At 46.6% G+C, this 22,743-nt stretch overlaps 1 protein-coding gene across 1 annotated transcript in view; it reads left to right on the top strand.

Annotated features, from left to right (window-relative positions):
* Positions 1-22,743, top strand: part of ctnna1 (catenin (cadherin-associated protein), alpha 1) — a 114,543-nt gene that overhangs the window by 2,044 nt on the left and 89,756 nt on the right. The window contains exons 2-7 of the mRNA XM_084449051.1: positions 322-444; positions 3,080-3,275; positions 10,530-10,696; positions 12,402-12,521; positions 15,350-15,616; positions 22,190-22,393. Coding sequence (XP_084305177.1) covers positions 340-444; positions 3,080-3,275; positions 10,530-10,696; positions 12,402-12,521; positions 15,350-15,616; positions 22,190-22,393 — 1,059 coding nt within the window. The 5' untranslated portion in view covers positions 322-339. The remainder of the gene's footprint in view (positions 1-321; positions 445-3,079; positions 3,276-10,529; positions 10,697-12,401; positions 12,522-15,349; positions 15,617-22,189; positions 22,394-22,743) is intronic.

Raw genomic sequence — 22,743 nt, 5'->3', positions numbered from 1 at the left:
GGAGGGAAACCTGTTTTTTCAAAGAGCATGTGAATATTTATGTCATACTCTGGCTCAGAGGAGCGTGTAGACTTATCCTGGGTGTTTTGGTTTGCCAGACCAAGGCTGAAGACTCATGGAAGTTTAACCTGCGAGCTTCACCAATATTTCCACTGTATCATGAGTGTCTCACATTCATCCTTTATGTAAAGCAAGCAAGCAATTGTGAATGTGTGCCCTATATGCGGCATTAGAAGAGTGCACTATATGCGGCATTAGAAGAATGCACTGACCCCCGGACATGTATTCAATGACATCTCACCAGTTCTTTCTGTTGTCTAGCATCCAGAATCTGTGAACATGACAACCATCAACACTGCCAACATCAACTTCAAATGGGACCCAAAAAGCTTGGAGATCCGCACTCTGGCTGTTGAGAGGCTGCTCGAGCCACTGGTCACCCAGGTAAGACACACAACCTACATCAGTCACAATAATAACATTGTTATTCATGCAGTACATTGTGCGGTCAATGCCTAATACCGGAGTTAGGACTGGACAATATGGCCAAAATATGAAGTCTATTTTTTTTTCAGTATTATGGACGATTCACGATTTAAATATTTTTTTTCTTCTGTTTACATGGACTCGAGAAAACATGATTCAAAAATACTTTCCTTTATAAGACTGACCTTTTAGTATAAACAGTGGAAACATTGTGTCATTCAAGTATTCCTATGTCATTCAAGTAGGCTATGTCATCAATGTCTGTAGGCCTAGTGCTGCGTTCCATTTGTATCAAAGCTCGGGATTTGGTTCCCTGGACAACATCACATCCCAGTTGAATGCGTTTCAGAAACATAACATGAAAACCACTTTTGTCCCATCTTTGTAGTTCTAGCCAAGTTATCCATTGTAAGCCATCGTTAGCAATACCAGTTGATAACAATGAACTATGCTATCGTGCGATACGAACTTTGTAGCAACATTGTTCACTGATGGACGTTGGATAGTATTGTGTGTGCGACTGATTTAAGGAAACACAAATAATTCAGAAGGGCTAGTAACCAGTCTTATTACAGCTTTCACTGATTGTTGATGCGCAGAGTAGCCATTGTGATTGACGTCAGCAGCTGACGTTGATGAAGTCAGTGTAGATTTTTTTATCCCGAGTAAAATGGCGGAAATCTCGAGTTCAGGTGACATATTTGATGACGACTTTAACGTTGGACCCGGGAATCCCGACGTTTCTAATACAAATGGAATTCAGCGTCAATGTCCTATTACAGGGTAGGCTAATAAAAATGGCCCAAATGGAGAATTCGTACAGACACAAGTCACATCTCCAAATGAATCCATTCCGCTTTCATTGCGTGAAAATAGCCACCTCTCTGAAAATCCATACCATGTTTTGCTCGTTACCTTGCAAGTGAAATAAAGTTTGCTTGTGTCAACGCAATCGCAAACAGTTAAGCAAACAGTTGAGCGATTGGAGAGAGGTAGGCAAGGCGAAATATAATTTGAGAGATTAGAAATATTTTGAAATGTGCTCAGAGAACTCCTAGCGCTGACATTTGAGTTACTGACAGCAGAGGAAGCACGAATCTCCATTTTGCGATTTATGCATTCGTTCAAAGGCCAAAACAATCGTTCAAAGGCCAAAATGCAAAGTAATCGGATTAATTCGAGATATTGCCCAGCCCTACCTGGAGTCGACAAGGACTAGCCTAACTGTAATTCATGAGGTGAGGGAATTAAAATCTAAATTCTGAGTACTTTTTTCTTTGAGCCTAAGGTAGAGGTCTTCTCGGGTCTAAAATGGTGACCCGAAACCGAGATGGACCCGAAACCGAGATGGATCCGAGACATTCGTTCCGAGATCCGACTAAATCTGATAATTTTTTAAAATATGTATACCGCACCCGATTTTGTCCGAGAGCAGGAGTAGGACAGAGACCCGAGTCGGATCGGGTATTTTATAGGGCTGTATATCATCTTGGATTTCGCGATACGATACGCATCACGATACACAGGTCACGATTCGATACGTATCACGATACAGAGGTCACGATACAATACGATACGATACGATACGTATTGCGATACACACATCATTTACTGAAAGATTTTAAGTGTTCAAGACTGAAAACTGAATGGCTCAAATGCACTATATAGATAACTCAAACTCAATGACTGGACAGAGAGCTAGCTAATAAATATTTTACATTTGATATCCATGCTTTTTAAACTGTCAACATTGTAGTATTTATGGTTTTTCAAAATTATTTATATGTATGCTTTTTTAACTTAATATTGTAGAATATGCTTTTTAAACTGGATTTAAAAATTTAAATAAATAATTTTTTTTTTTTTTATTATTATTATTTTTTTTTTAAAATTTTACGGCGCCCGGCTGTATCGATATTCCGGGCTGAAAGATCGATACAGTATCGCGAGACTACGTACCGCGATGCATCGTTGTATCGATACAATCCTACAGCCCTAGTATTTTACGGATCCGACAGGCAGTAGTAGCAAGTAGCAGTAGCATTAATCGCTTAGGCTGTCACGGCTTTGGGCTTGCATGCTGTTGCATTACAGTTGGATGGAATTGCGATTTATCCTCTCAATCTCGACAGGATCAATCGCTGTTTTGTCAGGCTGTGATGTGGCAGCATGGAAATGAAACGGCCGTAAATAAGTAAGGCTACACAAAGCTGCCGCTAGGTTTGACCTCTTTATATTCATTTTCTTCAATCTTATTTTTCACAAGGTAGGCTACTGTGGCTGCCGTGTCTCCGCTCGCGTCACGCCCACGGTCTCACTGAATTCGCGTCATGCGTTTCTCTCGGGTATTACGCATAATGATAAACAGACCCGGGACCCGAGGTAATAGAATCGGATCCACCCGAACCCAATTGACCATAATAAAAGCGTGGAAATGTGGACCCAGCCCCGTACGGGTCTCGGGTCCGGTTTGGGTCCTCTCGGATTTACCCGACCCGTGAAGACCTCTAGCCTAAGGTGCAAAAATATAACGCTGCATGCTATTCTTTAGTCCTGGCCTTATATGCCTGCTAACCCTTGAGTTCTGCCGTAGGTCACAACCCTGGTGAACTCCAGCAACAAAGGCCCATCTAACAAGAAGAAGGGCCGCTCCAAGAAGGCCCATGTCCTGGCCGCGTCTGTGGAGACCGCCACCGAGAACTTCTTGGATAAAGGAGAGAAGATTGCCAAAGAGAGCCAGTTCCTGAAGGAGGAGCTTACCGCCGCTGTGGAGGATGTCCGCAAGCAAGGTCAGGCTATCTGGTGGCGGGAGACACACTTCCAATGTTTTACTCCTTCGATAAATCATCCATTTAAACCTGTCGATCAATCCCCAATCCTCAGCCCCCAGTTGTCATGCCACAACCTCCACCACTGAAGCCAATATCCTGTGTGGAAAAGAGCTAGAAGAGAGGCTAGATCGTTCCCATTGAAAATAATCACTGCTGTTAGCTTAGCAGTTCAGATGGCTTGGGGTTTGTTTTGCTCCTGACTTAAAAGGGATGTTTTTATTCAGTAGATATCCCTGCGTTACCCATCCCTTGCATGCTACCAAGGAGCCTTCCAGCCTGGCTGCGCTACCCCCATGCATGCGTGTGGTGGTGCAGATCAGCAGGGGGATGCCCAGAGGCAGCCGCTCTTGTGCATCACCAACTCTCATCTTTTTAGTCGAGTTGTTAAATCTCATTACTCCTCAGTGCGTCTCGTTTTCAGTGTTTTCCCTACGGGAGGACGGCGAGAGGAGACGGGTTAATAGGGAGGTTTAACCCTGTCAAGTCGTTCCGCACCTCATTTCTCAATGGCTTGTTTTGCAATGAATTTCTTAAAAGCATGTTGATATTGATGCATACCGAATGAGGCATACTGCTAGCGAATGCCTTCCCATCCCGTTTTTTTTAATTTAAATAATGTGCATACATGTGTCTGCCTCAATCAACCCTAAGTTGGTAGCCCTGCAGGTAAATGTGCATGGACAGCAGTTACAGTGATTTGCTCATCCTTTCGAGAGTGGGAGGGGTAAAAGTGCAATTTGCACGGTGTTCGGTATAAATAGTTGTCTGCCAGATTGCTAATCTTAGGTATACCGCAAGCCTCTTCCTGGGCTAAAGAGGGATTTTCACACCTGTTAGTGAACAGCTTGTGGAGGGTTTTGGCCACTCTGTTTCATTATCTGGATGTTTCTATTTCTCGCCGTTGCCAGGGAAATGACAACGGAGCCCATAACTCCGGCGTGAAGGGACGGGGGAGGAAGAGTGTGCAGATGTCATTGATGATCTCAGATGTATTTAAATGGTTACATCCACCTGCCTGGTGGGACTCGCATGACACATATTCCATTTCCAATTTAATTTCATGCCTCCCACGGCTCCGAACTCTGGAATCTGCCATCAAAGCACCATCAAATGAAATCACCATTTGTCTTCCGACAGCCACTTGTCTCGCTTGCTCTCGCTCTACTCCCCGCTCCGTACCCCTCCTCCTCCTCCTCCTCGCTGTGAGTCCACTGGCTCCTTCTGGCTCCCGGTAACACAGTGACATTTTGCACCCACAAATTGACCTGTGAGCCCTGACTGCAGGCTGACTGTTATCACCTCTGTTAAAATCATATCTCTGTCACAGTCTGTGTCTTCTTGCGCAGTCATGCAGCCTATCCGACACCCCCCTGCATGCGTTCCGTGTTTTAGTTTGTGGGAGTTAGACAAGCGAGGCTGGAGGGGGGTGCGGCGGCGAGGTGTCAGGAGACTGGCCAGCAGTGTGCTCAATGCTCAGGAATCAGTCAGAGCAGCTCTGGTATGTTGTCAATGGGCAGGAATTCAAAGACTTAGCTGGTGCCTTGGCCTGGCTGTCAGTTATGCCACACTGCTCAATCGAGCGTGCCTAGACTGATAATGCTGCTGTTGAGTGGGGCTAAACCCTCCCTCGGATTCAAAAAGCATTTTCCACCCGTCTGTGGCTTACCAGCTGTTTATATGGGCGAGGGGGGGGGGGGAAGCAGATGCAATTGTTTGGGAAGGAATCTGCCTTCATGCATCAAGCCGCATCTTAAATAGTGCGTTTTATTCTGGCTATGTGGTTTTTCCTGTTGAAAGGGCTTTGTATTTTTTCCCCCCAGTCAACATCTTGGTCATGTAAGCTGTCAGAATATTACATTCATTTTACTGTCGTACCTGATTAAAACTCTGCACAGAATGTCTTGGATGGAATGTTAATACCTTGCTCTCTCTCTCTCTCTCTCTCTCTCTCTCTCTCTCTCTCTCTCTCTCTGTCTCTCTGTCTCTCTGTCTCTCTGTCTCTCTGTCTCTCTGTCTCTCTGTCTCTCTGTCTCTCTGTCTCTCTGTCTCTCTCTCTCTCTCTCTCTCTCTCCCTCTCTCTGTCTCTCTCTCTCTGTCTCTCTCTCTCTGTCTCTCTCTCTCTGTCTCTCTCTCTCTGTCTCTCTCTCTCTGTCTCTGTCTCTCTCTCTCTCTCTGTCTCTCTCTCTCTCTCTCTCTCTCTCTCTCTCTCTCTCTCTCTCTCTCTCTCTCTCTCTCTCTGTCTCTCTCTCATGCTGTTGTTGTCCCCCCTCTGTTGCTCTCCATCTTCCTGCTGCTCATGTGGCATATTGTTGTTCATATATTTCATCATCATGCACATGGCGGGCTGCAGATGAACATGAGACCAGTAGAGATGGCTGAGAGTTTATTAAAGGAGTTCTGATGAGGAGCTCTGATCACTGTCTGCTCCCTGAAAATGGCGTTATTTATCTGGCCCACCGGGGTGAACAGCTCTCTGAAGGCGGCCGCATGGCGGCATGGGAGATCGGCATGGGGTCTGGTGTTGGGAGAGACTGCTTTCTTCCACCCTGTCAGGGGTAAAGCCGCCAGACTCCCTGATCTGTTGTACTTATAGATTACATGGTGAGACTGCTGCGTCTTATTGTCTGTGTCAACCAGCAATTGAACGTCTTGCACCATCCCTGAAAGTGGGTTTTCCAATAGCAACCCACCCCTTCAGGTTTGCAGGTTCGGCCGCGATCCTCGCCAAAACAAAACTGGATTATATTTTCACTTACATTTTAGTGAGTTTTTGTCATACACACACAGCAAAAACATTCACAGAGACCTTAGAGTTGTGACTTAAAGATTTGATCTCTGGCAAATGCTTTTTTAAATTAGGTGAAATAGTAAAAGCTGCATATGATACTGATTATTGATGGCATAGAAATGTAACTGTGATTGTCCTTGACATAAAATAATAAATCACTTTGGGTGTGTTAAGTTGAAGAAATTTAGATAAATATCAGACCACGCCAGAATCACACAGCTCTCTTGATTAAGCACGGACCTGGAAGGCTAATCTCTCCCAGCAGGGTGGAAGTTGGGCTATGAAATGGTCCTAGTGGTTGGGGCAGAATGCTCTGAAAGTGTTGAACCTTTCAGAATATGTATCTAGAAAAGGGAGGCGCATGCCACGACCTAGGCCTGCTCTCTCAGTGAAGTGGGGTAAATGGGGTATGAATGAGGGGGAAACACTTAAGAAAAAGAAACGGCAAAGTTACTTGACACAGCATTGTAGGCTATTCCACTGGTCAACATTGTTGTTATGTTGTTGTTGGTTTTTTTTTTTGGGGGGAGGGGAGGCAGTGATGCAGCCTGAAAGGTATTGCTGTTTGTAAATAAAATTATATTAAAAAGATTGATTCAAGATCATTTTCAAAGAATAGAAAAGGAATCAGAGTAGTACAGGTGCGCTGCTCCTGAACCGAACTGAACTGAGACGTCCGTACCGAGGTACGTACCGAACCGTGATGTTTTCGTACCGTTACACCCCTAGTCATAGCTACATAATGTTTTAAGAACTGACTCAACAGTGTGTGTGATGGTCAAGTCAAGGTCAAGAACTCCCAAACTAGTTGTCAGGCAGATTGCAGTGGTTGATGAGAGTCTGATGGCAGGAGTGGGAGAGTGGTGTAGAGGGTGACGATCAGTGACAGACCCCTGGCTCCGTTGGAAACTGGACTGTGGACCAGTTCAGGGAAACTGCTGTCGCCCAATTTTTTGTAAAGCACCTTGTAACTGTGTTTTGAAAGGTGCTATATAAATCAAGTTTATTATTAATACGTTTGCTACTTTTTTTCACAATGGTACTGAGACGTTTATGTTCCTTACACTCAAGTTTCCAAGCCAGCGAATAAATGAAAATGTTAAAATGGAATCAATATAATATAAATAAATAAATTAAAAGGGACTGCTATTGTTGATCTGGAAGCTATTCAGCTTAACGCAGAAGCTGTGGCTGTTTAATGGCTTGTGCCATGGAGCTTGTTTTCAATGAGGCACATTTATGTGTAACACAGTAACCTATGTGTTCTGCACATTGTTAAGAAAACCATTTGGGTGTCTACTGTCTAGTTTAATGTTAAGCTAGGAACCTAATTTGTGTGCCCAGTCAACTGTAGAGTCCCTTTAGAATGTGGGACAAAACATTGTGCTGGACCGACTTGACCTTCTTTTGAATGGCTTGGTGTGTGTACTTTTGAATGAAGTGTGGTCTCTTGCACAGCGTTGTGTGTTAATGAAGTGTAGTCTCTTGTGTGTTCATTTCCGTGTGTCATGCTGACTGACCCTGGTCAGACAAGGTAGGCTGAATGTGCCCCTCGCCCCGTTTCCTCCCGTCCTCTCAACTGACCACTTTCTAATGCAATTAACTTGTAGCCTGCTCTCTCACTCAGGAATGTGCCATCAGTCCCATGTCCCATCATGTCCCATCATGTCCCGTGTGCAGACTAGCCTGCACTGAGGTAGAGAGGGATGTGAAGATAACGAGGAAGCAAGCAACATTTTCTCTGTTAATGTAGTTCTCCCTGAGTTCTGAGCCTGACAGCATGGCTAATTTTGCATGTTGCTGCTTGCTAAGGAGCAAAGTGTCATGGGAAATTATTCATGGTGTTTGGGTAGGTCCTGCTACACCCAACCAAAACATTGCTTGTGAAGGAAAAATACTAGTCATCAGTAATAGGCTAACTGACTAGAACAAAACATGAACCAGGCACCTATACATGTCTATGGTCCGATTTAAAATAGTATGCAAAGCTGCTAAGTTGCACTGAGGATCACTGAGTCCATTTTAGGTTCTCCTCCTCATCAGGTCAGGCTCTAACTGCTGAGCACTGCCCCTGCTGTCAGAGCCACGCTACGCTGGAAGGCTTTCCCTTGCCATTTCACACATTCATCTAGGCTTATTCTTGAATCGGACAAATTCTCTATCTTACAAAAATGTAAGATGTAAACGTTATCTAGCTTAAACAACAGACTTGCTTGTTAGCTAACGGACGTCAGCTAGCTAGCAAGCAAGCAGTAGGTAGCTAGCTAGATTAAACATTTAAGCTTATTTTTACGATTGTTTATATCCCGATACAAATCGGATGAGTTGTCATATATAGCCGGTTGGCCAGCGGCGGAAATAATTAAACTCTCCTCCATTGAAAACCCTAGAGGGCCAGCGGTATCTGAAAAGGGGGTTCAAATTGGGTTATTTTGATAAACTGACCACATATTGAGAATCCACATAGTTAGTGTTGATGGCGGCGTTTGAGAGGCTCGGCAACGAACACAGCCCGTGACGTCAAGGATGCTTGCGTTGTTTTTTTTGTACAAGATGCGGCAAGACCGCCAGAGAGAGTTGCGCCACAACGCATTGCCGCGACGCAATAATGTGCACGGGGCGTAAGAGCATAATGTAGTGCTTAAGCCAAAATGCAAGATTAGCAAAATATAAACACAATAGGAGAGGAAGTATCCAGTAGTGCTTCTTGAAGAGGTGCGGTGAAAGATGAGCAGCGACTCGGCTGTGTTGACATCAGTGGGCAGTTCATTCCACCAATGCAGGGCCAAGATAGAGAAGAGCCGTGACCATGTGGATGGACCACAGGGGCCATGGAGGGGTTGGGTAACCAGTCCCCCCTAAGTAGCAGAGTGTAGCGGTCGGCACGTGGTTTAGGGCTTGACCATGGCCTGGAGGTAGGAGAGAGTTGTTCCTTTCATTGCTCTGTACCAGAGTTGAGAAACTGGATGTGAGCTGCTACAGGGAGACAGTGTAGAGGGGGGGGGGGAGTTGTGTGGAAGAACCTTGGATGGTTGAACACCAGGTGAGCTGCAGCTTTCCGGATAAGCTTCAGGGCTTTAATGACTGACGCCGGGGGCCCAGTAAAGAAGGGAGTTTCATTAATCCAGGCGGGAGATGATGAGCACCTGTGCCGTTTTGTCAGTGAGGAAAGGGCGAATCCTCCTGATGCTGTAGAGCAGGAATCTGCAAGATCCTGTAACGGTTGTGATATGTGCTGAGAACAACAGTTGGTCATCCAGGGTCACACCCAGATTCCTCGCAGTCTGAGTTGGCGTCACTACTGTGTCGTCATAGTGATGGCCAGTTCCTGATGCGGGCAGCCCTTCCTTGAGAGGAACAGCAGATCAGTCTTGGCCAGGTTGAGCTTGAGGTGGCGTCGCCATCCATGTCAGACAAGCACACAGCTATCATTATAGTATGATCTGAAGATTCTATTGTCCGGGACATTTAGTTATCCGACACCCTATGCTTAGTGTTTCCTCCATCATTGCCTTGGAGGGGTGCCCCCTCCCGCCCCTCCTGAAAGACCCCAAAACAGAAAATAACGAGCTAACATTTTAGCATAAATTCACTTGTTTCATTTCAGCTCAGTGTAGAGAAATGAACCGATACTAACAAATGCCTTACTGCTTGTGTATATTACAACACTGTTGACACCATGTATCCGTGACATGGCCGCCCCGTGACAGCTCTAGTCGTTTCGGGGGGCCTACCACCCCCTGAAAAGAAATCCTATGGGAAACACTGGATTAAAGTGCGTAGTTTAGCTGGCGTCTGGGTGCTAGACATTGATAAGTGTCTTCCCTCACTATTGGAGAACTACTCTGACCTGAGTAACATTATTATACACGTTGGCTCAAAGGGCACTGCCTCTCAGCAGGTGGAGATCATGAAAGAATACTTTTACAATCTTTTGGAGAACGCACTAACTAGCGGAAAGAAAGTGTTTCTGGTCTCTTCCCATGATGCTGTGCGGTTGTGACAAATTCAGCCAGCTTGTCTACCTCAACAGATGGTTTGAATCTTTATGCAAGTCCAGCGCTTTATTTGACTTATTTCGGGAGTGTCCTGCCTTTTTTTAAACAGCATGGTTTACACCCAAACAGAACAACTGCTCAAATGCTCTCCCATCAACATTGAGAACAGCTATGTACATTCATCAGTGATAAGTTCAGTAGTGATTGCTTTGAATTAGCGCAGCAGGATTTAGCTGGTCTTGTGGGTTATTCTTGGTCTTGTGAGCATGATGGCTAAAGGCAGTTTTTCACCAATTCACTATGAGGAATTACAAAATTATAATCTTGTAGGATTGTGTCTTAAAATTCTAGAGTAAATGCACCAGGTTGTGTCAACTGTAAAATGGTACCTAACACGTCCTTTCCCCTGTCTCCCTCCCCCCTCAGGTGATTCCATGAAGCAGGCATCCGGGGAGTTTGCAGAGGACCCCTGTTCCTCGGTGAAGAGAGGCAATATGGTCCGCGCCGCAAGGGCCCTCCTCTCCGCTGTCACTCACCTGCTGGTGCTGGCTGACATGTCTGATGTCTACAAACTGCTGCTGCAGCTCAAACTGGTGAGACAATCACCTAGCCCTCTGTAGTACTCTCAAGTTATTCCTAAATGTCTTTTTAAATTAGACAATTCGCCTTATTCACCTCAGCTGCCATATTGGTCAGTCTGACGTAATTAGGGGTGCGGATGCGGAAGTGCCCGTTGCCTTCAATGTTAAAAGTTCACTGTAAAAACACCACTTCAAGAACCAAAATAGTCAAAATAACAGGCTGAATACACTATGGGGGTTACAAACTCATCATTACCAGACTCTGATTGTGTTTCACTGCCGTTTTCGCGTTTGGAAATACATCGGAGTGAATGCAGCTGACGGCTAACTATGGCTCATTCAGCTCCATGTATTTCCAAACGCGAAAACCACGGATTTTGAATCACCAGAAAGTGTCACTTCCTGGTCATTGTATTTTCTCCCTGATTCCTTATCTCGGTGAGTAACTTGTTCTGATGAACTCACACATTTGAGAGATGGTGAGGTTATCTGAGCAAAGCCAACCATAGAAGACAAGCCGCTGTCCAGTTCCTCACATAGCAGTTATATGATAGTGGCATGGAGGAAAAGAGAAACACTAGGTTTAAAGAAAATAAGTACTCCTTTCTATTCCAAGGCTGGGGTTTGAAAACATCCACAAGTATGCGTGGTATGGCCTGTGGGCGGGGCCCCTCCCTGTAGTCCAGTTAGTAAGGAGCTATTTTGTAATCTTTCCATCTAGCTCCAACTGAGTCACTTTGGCCAGCGCCATATCTTATCACAGCCCTGTTTATAGCCGTCCACTTCATTATCTCCATCTCCTGATGTTCCCTGGCCAACTGACAACAGAGCCAGAACACGGATGCCACAGGGAACTTCACTGGCCCACGTCCAAACAGGCCTGTTGTTTGATAGGAACTCAAAGCCTCAGAGCCACAGTGCTGCTACAGTTGCTGACTTAGGCCTTGAGGATGCAGCTAGCTCACCCACTGTAGCTTTCCACTGCTTACTGTGGATGTCTTGTTGAATATCAATTCTCAAAGGACCTCTGTGAATGTTACAAACCTACACACATTTTAATTCATGCTATTTCTTCCATGCCCTTATTCCCTCTTTAGTGGGAAGTGAAAACACTGCTTGTATGTTAGCTATCACACCACCCTAATATGTGGGTTAGGCAATTCAACAGCTCCTCTCTAGGAAAATGGGCACTTGTGCGTTTGAGAAACTGATCTTTATCCTCTGCGAGATTACATATTATTTTCCAATTATCATCATAATGTCATACTGAACCCAGTGTTTTCATGTAGTAGCCTATTTCAGACTTGTTCAAGTATAGCTTTTTCTTTTAACTTTTAACCATTAAATAATTTACTGTGTTGCCTATAACATTTGATGCATTGCTGAGCATGGAGTCCCATGTGGTACTTTGAGTTCAGTTAAAGACCAGCCACCCTGAAATAGATTTGATCCCAAATGCACTATTAAAGGGAGTAGAATTTCTCCAAGGGGTCAGAAGTAAGTGTAATTAAGTGTGACGTTATTTGAAGTGAGCTCGGATGTACGTATAAGTATTTAAACATTGAATCTAAATCTGTCTATAACTCAGTCTGCATTCTCACTATACTGGTGCAGAGTGCCATTTGCTCTGAAATACATCGGTCTCTCCCGGGAAATTCTTCATCACTATCACTCACTCATCACTCATTTACGCGTAACCCACTGTGACCCGTTTCAGGTGGAGGAGAACCTGGTGAAGGTCCGCAATGCAGGAACCGAGCAGGAGCTGGGGATCCAGTACAAGGCCCTGAAACCAGAGGTGGACAAGCTCAACATCATGGCTGCCAAGAGACAGCAGGTACTGCATAGTCTGACTAGAGCAGAGGGAAGAAAGAAAGTAGTACAGGGTGTGGGAGTGAAAGAGAGAGAGAAGGAGTGTGAGAGGATGAGTAAGCAAGCCTCTATGTAGATGGATGTTGTCAGGGCAGCTTAGTTGCTGTGCATAAGAGAGAATTGCACTCCACCCACTGAAGGAGCGAAAGGGAAGAAGTGAGATGGCGTGAGAGGAGAACGGTGGGAGTGCCTCATGCTTTTGGTGGAAGATTAGATGCATATATATATAAGCATGAACAATCTCCTTATTACCAGTTGGAGGGGGGCACGGCGGGGCTGGGGGAGGGAGGTGGGGGGGGGGCACACAGACGGGATGCAGCATGGGTGACAAAACCCATTACCTCCAGATGAGAATTGGACCCCTGTTTTTTCTCCATCATGTAAGCTGTAGTCAACAGTGAAGTGCATTTCCTGATTAATTTTCCAGGTGACATAACTGAGTAATAGGATGAGCATCACTTCCCTGTTTAGACACACCAGGCACAGAGTAGCCTACTTACAATGCTAATTATTACAGCAATCAAAGGAAGGGTGATCTGCATCATTGTTTCCATCTGTTTTTTAAATTTATTTTTTACTTCCCTGTGTGAAGCATTTAGATTGCAATACACAGAACTAATGGGTGAATATGCAGCTTTTATTATGAATAAGGTCAACTCTTGATGCATCTGTGCCTCCTATGTAACTCATACAAACGCGTAGGTGCATCAAGAGGGCTAGTGTTCAGGCCCTATTTATGCAGATTGCCCCTTTAAGCCATCCATCTATTTCCTACAGATGACTCCTGGCTCTCTGCCTGCAATAGGAAAAGGATATAGAAATGTAATGCAGGGACCTGAAGAGCTATGCATTAAATTGCAAAAGGCCCATTCTATCGGCCTGATTATGATAGTGTGCCATATTACCGCAGGGGACACTGAATGAATTTGGGTCATTCAGAGCGAGCTCTGTCACACTTAAATGTTTCCGTAAGGGCATAACGTGACAAGTCTTGACTTAAGAGGGATCGTCACACTCCTTTCCTGTCTCACACCGCCTCCCTCCCTTTCTCACCCCACCTCCTTCCCTGTCTCACCCCACCTCCCTCCCTGTCTCACCCCACCTCCTTCCCTGTCTCACCCCACCTCCCTCCCTGTCTCACCCCACCTCCTTCCCTGTCTCACCCCACCTCCCTCCCTGTCTCACCCCACCTCCCTCCCTGTCTCACCCCACCTCCCTCCCTGTCTCACCCCACCTCCCTCCCTGTCTCACCCCACCTCCCTCCCTGTCTCACCCCACCTCCTTCCCTGTCTCACCCCACCACCCTCCCTGTCTCACCCCACCTCCCTCCCTGTCTCACCCCACCACCCTCCCTGTCTCACCCCACCTCCCTCCCTGTCTCACCCCACCTCCTTCCCTGTCTCACCCCACCACCCTCCCTGTCTCACCCCACCTCCCTCCCTGTCTCACCCCACCTCCTTCCCTGTCTCACCCCACCACCCTCCCTGTCTCACCCCACCTCCTTCCCTGTCTCACCCCACCTCCTTCCCTGTCTCACCCCACCACCCTCCCTGTCTCACCCCACCACTCTCCCTGTCTCACCCCACCACCCTCCCTGTCTCACCCCACCTCCCTCCCTGTCTCACCCCACCTCCCTCCCTGTCTCACCCCACCTCCCTCCCTGTCTCACCCCACCACCCTCCCTGTCTCACCCCACCTCCTTCCCTGTCTCACCATGCCTCCCTCCCTGTCTCACCCCGCCTCCCTCCCTTTCTCACCCCGCCTCCTTCCCTGTCTCACCATGCCTCCTTTCCTGTCTCACCCCACCTCCCTCCCTGTCTCACCCCACCTCCCTCCCTGTCTCACCCCACCACCCTCCCTGTCTCACCCCACCACCCTCCCTGTCTCACCCCACCTCCCTCCCTGTCTCACCCCACCTCCCTCCCTGTCTCACCCCACCTTCCTCCCTGTCTCACCCCACCTCCTTCCCTGTCTCACCCCACCACCCTCCCTGTCTCACCCCACCTCCCTCCCTGTCTCACCCCACCTCCCTCCCTGTCTCACCCCACCTCCTTCCCTGTCTCACCCCACCACCCTCCCTGTCTCACCCCACCTCCTTCCCTGTCTCACCCCACCACCCTCCCTGTCTCACCCCACCTCCCTCCCTGTCTCACCCCACCTCCTTCCCTGTCTCACCCCACCTCCCTCCCTTTCTCACCCCGCCTCCCTCCCTGTCTCACCCCACCTCCTTCCCTGTCTCACCCCACCTCCCTCCCTGTCTCACCCCACCACCCTCCCTGTCTCACCCCACCACCTTCCCTGTCTCACCCCACCACCCTCCCTGTCTCACCCCACCTCCCTCCCTGTCTCACCCCACCTCCTTCCCTGTCTCACCCCACCACCCTCCCTGTCTCACCCCACCTCCCTCCCTGTCTCACCCCACCACCCTCCCTGTCTCACCCCACCACCTTCCCTGTCTCACCCCACCACCTTCCCTGTCTCACCCCACCTCCTTCCCTGTCTCACCCCACCACCCTCCCTGTCTCACCCCACCACCTTCCCTGTCTCACCCCACCTCCCTCCCTGTCTCACCCCACCTCCCTCCCTGTCTCACCCCACCACCTTCCCTGTCTCACCCCACCTCCCTCTCCCTCACTTTTTTGCCTCTTCCATATCCCCCTCATTTTTTTCACCTCTAATGTTGCCCCCATGTTTCTTGCCCTCCCCCCCATAATCACTACTCCCCCCTCTTCAACCCTCCTTGACCCTTCCCTCCCTCTTCCCCCCTCCTTCCCATCACCTGCCCCTTGTCAGGAGCTGAAGGATGTCCACCATAAGGACCAGATGGCGGCGGCCCGCGGTGTCCTGCAGAGGAACATCCCCATGCTGTATACGGCCTCCCGTGCCTGCCTGCAGCACCCTGATGTGGCGGCCTACAAGGCCAACCGCGACCTCATCTACAAGCAGCTGCAGCACGCCGTGTCCGGCATCTCTAACGCCGCCCAGGCCACCGCCTCCGAGGACTCTGCTAACCAGCCCGGCGGCGGAGGGGAGCTGGCCTACGCCCTCAACAACTTTGACGTGAGTAGTGGGGTGGGAGGAATCAATAATCTTAAATTATTAGTCTACACTTAGATCGCACTGATGTCAACTTCTGCTAAATAAGTTAAAAAGTTAAGAACCTATCATTGGGGGGCACATGTCAATAGGAATTAGTCTCCTTTCCATTTTCTTGGTGGACATTTTCTGAAAGGAATCCAATATTTGATACGTGTGAATCCAGTGGAGTGTGTTTTTGTTCACTTTTTTTGTTTGTTTTGTTTTCAACATCAGTGTAGTATCCACAATCTGCCGCCTTCTGTTTGCAAGAAACAGTTTGTTTTGCCGAGCACAGCCTGTTCTTCACACAAAAATAACACACAGGAGTAAGCCATCTCCTAAGTGCAATCTCATTAAATATTGATATTTCATAAACCTCATCATTCTATCAGGGCTAATCTCAAATGCTGCTCTGTTCTAAAGAGAACTGCGGCAGAGCTGCCTTCCTCCGTCCCGTTGGACGGAGAGGAAGGTCAAGCTGAGGTGTAACTCAAACGTCTCGGGGCGGAGGGACTGAGGTCAGCAAGCACACGCCGTCCCCTCTTCAGGGTTTGCGGTGAACACAAGTGCACTCAGGCTTGACATGTTACACTGGGAGTACCCTAACTCAAGTTAAAAGTCTGTGTCGCAATTTGTCCAAAACACCCATCCCATATTATGGATGAAATATCTATTTTAAAATCTGTAAAGCCATTGACCTTAGATTGAACTAAATCCAGGATTCTTTGTGCTCCGCTTTTTTTCTTTTTCTATTCATTTTTAAAAAACTAGACTGGATCTCAGGTTTGGATTGCAAACCCCAGATTGTTCCATTTGACTTTCGATATTCAAAGAGGGCTTAATCTCAGTTCAACCTCAACTCGACACAACCTTGGTTTTAGAAAGGCATGTCGTGATTCATTCAGTGTTAATAAATGAACTTGGGTGGTCCTCTAAAGGGAGGCTGTGCATCACCCTCCCTTCAGTGTTGTCCTGGTTGTCTACTCTAGATTATGGTAGTCTACTCTAGATTATGGTAGTCTACTCTAGATTATGGTAGTCTACTCTAGATTATGGTAGTCTACTCTAGATTATAGACTCTCCTCTCCAAACAGTACGGTTCCATTCCTCTAGCAAACCCTGTTTACAGCCTTTTTTATACTTTTAATTGATCTTTATAATCATTACTTAATGATGAGATAAGACCTTAAGAGATTAACCAGCTTTCCACTTAATCTTTAACACCCCTAATTACCACTCAGCCATTACTCTCTGGTCATAACAACAACCCTCAGCAGTGATGGTCTACAATAGGACCTTTACATCACTCCTAATGGTCTACCTAATTGGAGAAAACAAATCACACATGTAGGAGAAACGTAGAGCAGACTCCAGTTTAATTACTTAATAGGATTTTGCTGCAGGTAATGCATTGTCAAGATGGAGTGGACCCACTTGTTGGAGCACAAACTCCTTCACCACAGAAAGCTCTCCGTCGCTGTGTTTATCCAACAGCCAAGAGTTCTAGCTAGTAGATGTAATAGTTTATAAATGCTTTTCAGATGAAGGATCTTGCTCTTCACTCCTGGTAGTGACATCTGTCTCTGAAAAGCTTTGCAATTTTAATGCACAGCTCTTCAGGTCCCCTTTCAATGCATGCTCAATTCATTTTAAAAGCTTTATTGTATTGCTCAGTTGGACTCCTTTTGTTTCGTTAGCATGTAATTTGAGTCCAGTATGAAGGCCAGGAGCTTTTGAATGGTTCATTAAGCAAAGCAGGGAAAGACATTGTCTATTGAAGATACACAAGGGTCGAGATTAAGGGTGCAGATCCCTCTCTGCCACCTTTTCTGTTTCACAACTCGTAATGCTGCACATCACAGTGCTCCACATGAGAACACCAATTATCATTTGTCAAAATTTGGTGACTGGTCTGTCATTACCGCCCATGAGTAAATGACAGGACTTCCAGATGAATGCAGGATATATGGGTTAGTCACCACTGCTGAAGCTGGTGTAGCTGGGCCTCTGAGTCACCGCGTCATCAACTGTCATTCTCTCACGCGCCATACAATTATCCTGATGAATCGGGGGCAAAGAACTCGCTCTTTTAACCGTTTGTCAGTGTCCTTCAATGCCGGCCATGTTCCCTATCGATGGGAGTAATCAGCGTCTCTTTTTCCCCCGCTTTCAAACGGTACACGTAGCCATCACTCAGACTCCTACAGCCCCTAGGGAGCTCACAGAAGGACCACTAATTTCTAAAGAGGTCATGCTGCTTCTCTTATCTCAAGGGGTCTGCCAGTTTGAAAGTGATGATACAATCATATTAGTGGAGCGGGAGGCGGTGGGGAAGTGTCTGTAAAGCTGGGTACTTTGTAGACCCAGCCGTAAATGTCGGCATTGCCTTGAATGTCATAGGAATATAGAGCTGCCGCTTGCCGAGGCCAAGGCTAGTCAGCGTGGCCCAGACTTCATTATCAACGGGAAAGCTTCCCCTGCATTCAGAAGTCCCCTTTTCACATGAACTCTACTCCACCTCATATTCTCATATGCCTTACGGACAGGGGTGAAAATTAACTTTTTGGCTCATGGTGAGTCACCTGCCAAGGGGACTGTAGATTAAAAAATCTACCGGCCAAGTATATATTATTTTCAGATAGCCTTCTGAAATCTAGTTGCCGATTGGAAATTTGACCTGCATTTGGCCGGTGGCAGGTGTTAATTTTCAGCCCTGCTTACGGAGGTTCTCCTAAGGAGGCTGTGGCGCTAACCACACAAGACTTTATAACTGTTATTATTATGATCCAATAAACAGTTACCCAGGAGTGGAGAGAATGAAATACTTGAGTTTGGTTGCCTACTGTTGTGGATTTATTCTAAACGAGTAGTCGAGAATGTCATGGTCCATCTTTGTAAGTTCAAGCTAGCTAGATGCACCAATCCACTTTTTTTCAGTTCCGATCTGATTCCGATACCAGAATTTGGATGTCTGCCGATACCGATCCGATACCAGTGGTCTTTTTTCTTGAATTATTCTTCATCATTAACTTAATTATTATCACTAACATACACTTTATACACACCATATTCTTACTGTATTGCTACTGTACTGTATTGAACTGTTTTATTATTAGAATATCTAGTATCTTGTTGATGAGGAGCCAACACATACTTCATCAATCTCATCCATTTTACCCAACATATGGCTATTGGTATATTGGATGTAGGCCTAACAATTAAATAATCCTTGAATCCTACTTGGTCTATATATTAATTTTCTCATATCAGCGCCCACTTTCATAAAAAATAAATAAGTAAATTGTAAAATACAATTACTAAAATATAAGCTTGGGATGAACCGCCTGTCTGCTCTCACTCACTCCGCACCTGCTACAGAGTGTGTGTCAGCCTCAGCAGAGAGCAAGTGTCATATTTCACTGTGACACGACAAGAGTAAGGAGATGGAGAAATGGCTCTAGTTTACAGTTTACAGATTGCCTCATTAATATTATCAGGTCCCCTATTAGCTTCGGGTTTAAATCTGAATTATTGCCAAATAGGCGCATTTGCTTTTGGAAATCCTCCGCCACTGTCAAGTGTAACCAACTCGAGCAGCTCATGCAACTCAAGACTTTCACTTTCACTCGCTAGTTCTTTGCAAACTATTTTAAACTTTTTTTTAGCATTTTTCTCACCAAATGTTTGCAAACATTAACAAACAGTGTGAAAGGTAGGCTAGTCTGGTGAACTAGACACTGGACCGAGGGAAATGAGAATTGTAGCCTATGATTGAATTAATGAATACCGGAGCTTGAGATGCTTGATCAAATTAGTTGTGTTGTAACTCAAAGTTTTATCACCACCCCTCGGAACATCGACTTCAAATATACCCGATCTAAATATCAGATCAGTGCATCCCTAGTTCAAGCTGGTTACTTTTATTCCAAAGTAGTTCAGGAGTTTGCAAAGCCGGGCTCTGAGGAAGAAAATCCACCAAGGGCAATGATTATCCTCAGACAGAGCATTACAAACACTGTGGGTCCATACATGCAAACCTCCACTAACCAATTAAATGAGGAGGCTAGTTCTGAGGGTCAACAGATGAACTGCACATTAAGGAGGAAAGAGCTGGGAGCAGGGGACCCGTGGGGGGGGGGGGGGGTACAACCTCTAAGGCCTAGAGAAGGAGCATCAGGACAAACAAACAGGAGACAGCTGTTCCACCGTATACCACACAGGGCAGTGTGGATCAAAAATCAGACTTCCTATGACAATGTCTTGAACAGAGAATACACTTATTTGAATTTATCTATTGCACTACTAACACTACATGTTGTTTGATGTAGGCTAGATTAGAGTAGGTAATATTAGGTTACTTGCCTGATTTGCCTAGGGAAGATCAGCCCTTCCTCGCAAATGCATGCAGCGAATTATTATTAAGCTTTCACTTTCATTCTTGTGTCTTTAGTAGTTTTTCAAAATAAGTCGCCTGCTTCTTTCATGCTTTTATCAGGGGGGACAAATGCACATGGTGTAAATACTGAGGGGGATTCTCCTGTGTGCTACAAACATCAATCGACAGTGATAGGATCAACAGAAGCAGCTCACCTCACTTGCGTAGCAGTTTTGGAGAAGTTGTTTAACAGTCAATGTTTTATTATGAACATGCAAATTAATTTCAGTTTTCCATTAAAGAAAAGTTACATGTTTTATATGCTGTCAATTATACTTCTTGGAAAGAAAAAAAACACCTAGCAAATGTGTATATTTGTATATCCATTACATCCTAAGCTAGTACATTTCTGTATTTTTCAGACAGGGGTCGGAGAGTACATCTTTGCACTGAGCATAAGCCGCTTGTGGCCAACAGGCGCCCCCCAGTCAGTCTGGAAAGCTCTGGCACATAAGGTCTTGAACCTGCCGGCTGATCAGGCTGAGAGAAGAGCCACCGCAGGGTTTGAGACAGCTCTTAACTGCTCTGCTCTGGAGAGTGAGGGGATTCATGAACGAGGCAGAGGCATAGTCTGTTTCTCTCCAGCCAGACGGCATGTGTAGAGAAAAAAAGAAGGCGGATAGAGAATGAGAGATGGAGGAGGGAGGACAGGCGTGTGAGAGAGTGTTGTTCTCTAGTTGATGATTTCCCAGTTCCCCGTTGACCACGCAACAAAAAAGGGTTCTCAGCTCGCACACCCATTTCACCGCAGACCAGCTCCTTCCCGGTGCCTAATGTCAAGCACTTCCAGGAAGCAACTTCCAGTGAGTCATGCCTACGCGCGTACAGACACCGTCATACACGCGGGTCTGTGCGTTGCCATGGTGATGTGACACGCAAGCGGAGGAGGTCAGACTAGACGGGGGGGGGTGGTAGGATCTAATAAACTCAGAATTACAACAACGGGATTCTTGAATATTTTAGCTGTGATATCGCATCTGAGGCACTGCAGAGGTTGTTTTTTATAACGGGTGAAGATTGCCTCCTCTCCTTTTCCGCTTCGAGCGGCATCATGACACCTTACCTGCCTTCAGCACTCGTCCCGCATGTCAACTAGAACCCCCTCCCCTCTCTGAGCAGACAAACAAGCGCTCTTTCATCGGCAGGATGAGGGAAGAGAGCAGGGCACCTGAGTACAGAGGCTCTCCGTAGCTCCCATGAAAGGTGACAGACTGTGGACTTTGGAGTATTATATATTCATAGACTCATCTGTTGGCCGAAGCGACTTCATTGTCCACTGTCGGTTCTCAGAAACTACTGCATCATCTCTTGTTAGGGTCTCTTGTTTTTTGAAATCCTTTCATCCTGACTGGAGAAATGAAGATGGACGCACCATTATGGACAATATACCCCCATAACATTTGGGTCATACATACAGGGTTTTCCTTTGAAGTTGATCATGTGCAATTTCTTCTTTACCATTTCAAGGCTGTGGAAAATGTGTTGAAAGGTTGGCAAATATGTCTGAGAGCCCTCTTTCAGTTTCCTTTCAAGTATATTTTCAGATCACATAATGGCTAATGGCCGTCCCCGACGGAAACAAGCCATCTCCCCTGGAGACATCAGAGACCAAATTCCATCTGATTTCCAGGTCCCTCTATCATTAAATGGGCCAGGGAAAGGAAGAAGATTCACAGCCTTCTTTGTTTTTTGTCATATTGTCATATACATTTCATACTGTTACAAATCTGGCTTTCACCACAACCACATATTTTGTGCCTGGAACTGTAGACCTGCATATCGTCTTTGGGCCTCGGGAGCTTGGAAAATTTAAAGACGGTTTAGCCGTGTCAAACCTCCCTCTGGGCTTAACAGCCGTCATGTCAGAGTCTGTCAAGTCACCACCTCCTCTCCTGCCGGATAGCTGGATAGATATCAACTTTATTGGTCCCCTGTTCCACTGTTTTAGCATACACACAACAATCCGCACCACAAAGAGGCACACTAGGCACAAGGTACAGAAGGCAGCAGTGAAAAGCACAGGATCTCTGAGGGCTGAAAGGGAGAGGCAGGGAGATCATGGATTTGGCCCTCGTCTCTGTCTGCTGTATAAACATCTCTCCATCCGTCTCCTTCTCCAGAAACAAATCATTGTGGACCCCCTGGCGTTCAGCGAGGAGCGTTTTCGCCCCTCGTTGGAGGAGCGCCTGGAGAGCATCATCAGTGGCGCCGCCCTCATGGCCGACTCGTCCTGCACGCGCGACGACCGGCGGGAGCGCATCGTGGCCGAGTGCAACTCTGTCCGCCAGGCCCTGCAGGACCTGCTCTCCGAGTACATGGGCAACGTAAGGCTCTTTTCTTTTATTCTCTCGCTTTTTGCCTGTGTGTGTGTGTGTGTGTGTGTGTGTGTACCTCCCTTAATAGGAGTGCCTCATTTCTCACACTCCTCCCTCCTCTCTCCCATCCTTTTAATCCCGCTGGCACGCCCCCAGCGCTCGCTCCCTCTCTCCGTACGGGGCAGTGCAGATGCCTCATCCTCTCACACCCCTCATCCTCACACACCCCTCATACTCTCACACCCCTCATCCTTTCACACCCCTTACTCCGCCCACACCCGTGCTCCCGCCTCCTTCCTCTCCCGACCTCACACGGGTAGCATGGCTGTCACGTTTCTCGGCCCGCCTTTTTTGGCACA

The sequence above is a fragment of the Borostomias antarcticus genome, assembly GCF_949987555.1.
Source record: "Borostomias antarcticus genome assembly, chromosome: 14".
NCBI classification, from domain to species: Eukaryota; Metazoa; Chordata; class Actinopteri; order Stomiiformes; family Stomiidae; genus Borostomias; species Borostomias antarcticus.
Note: the sequence above shows the minus strand (reverse complement) of the source record. Positions and strands in the feature narration are given on the sequence as shown.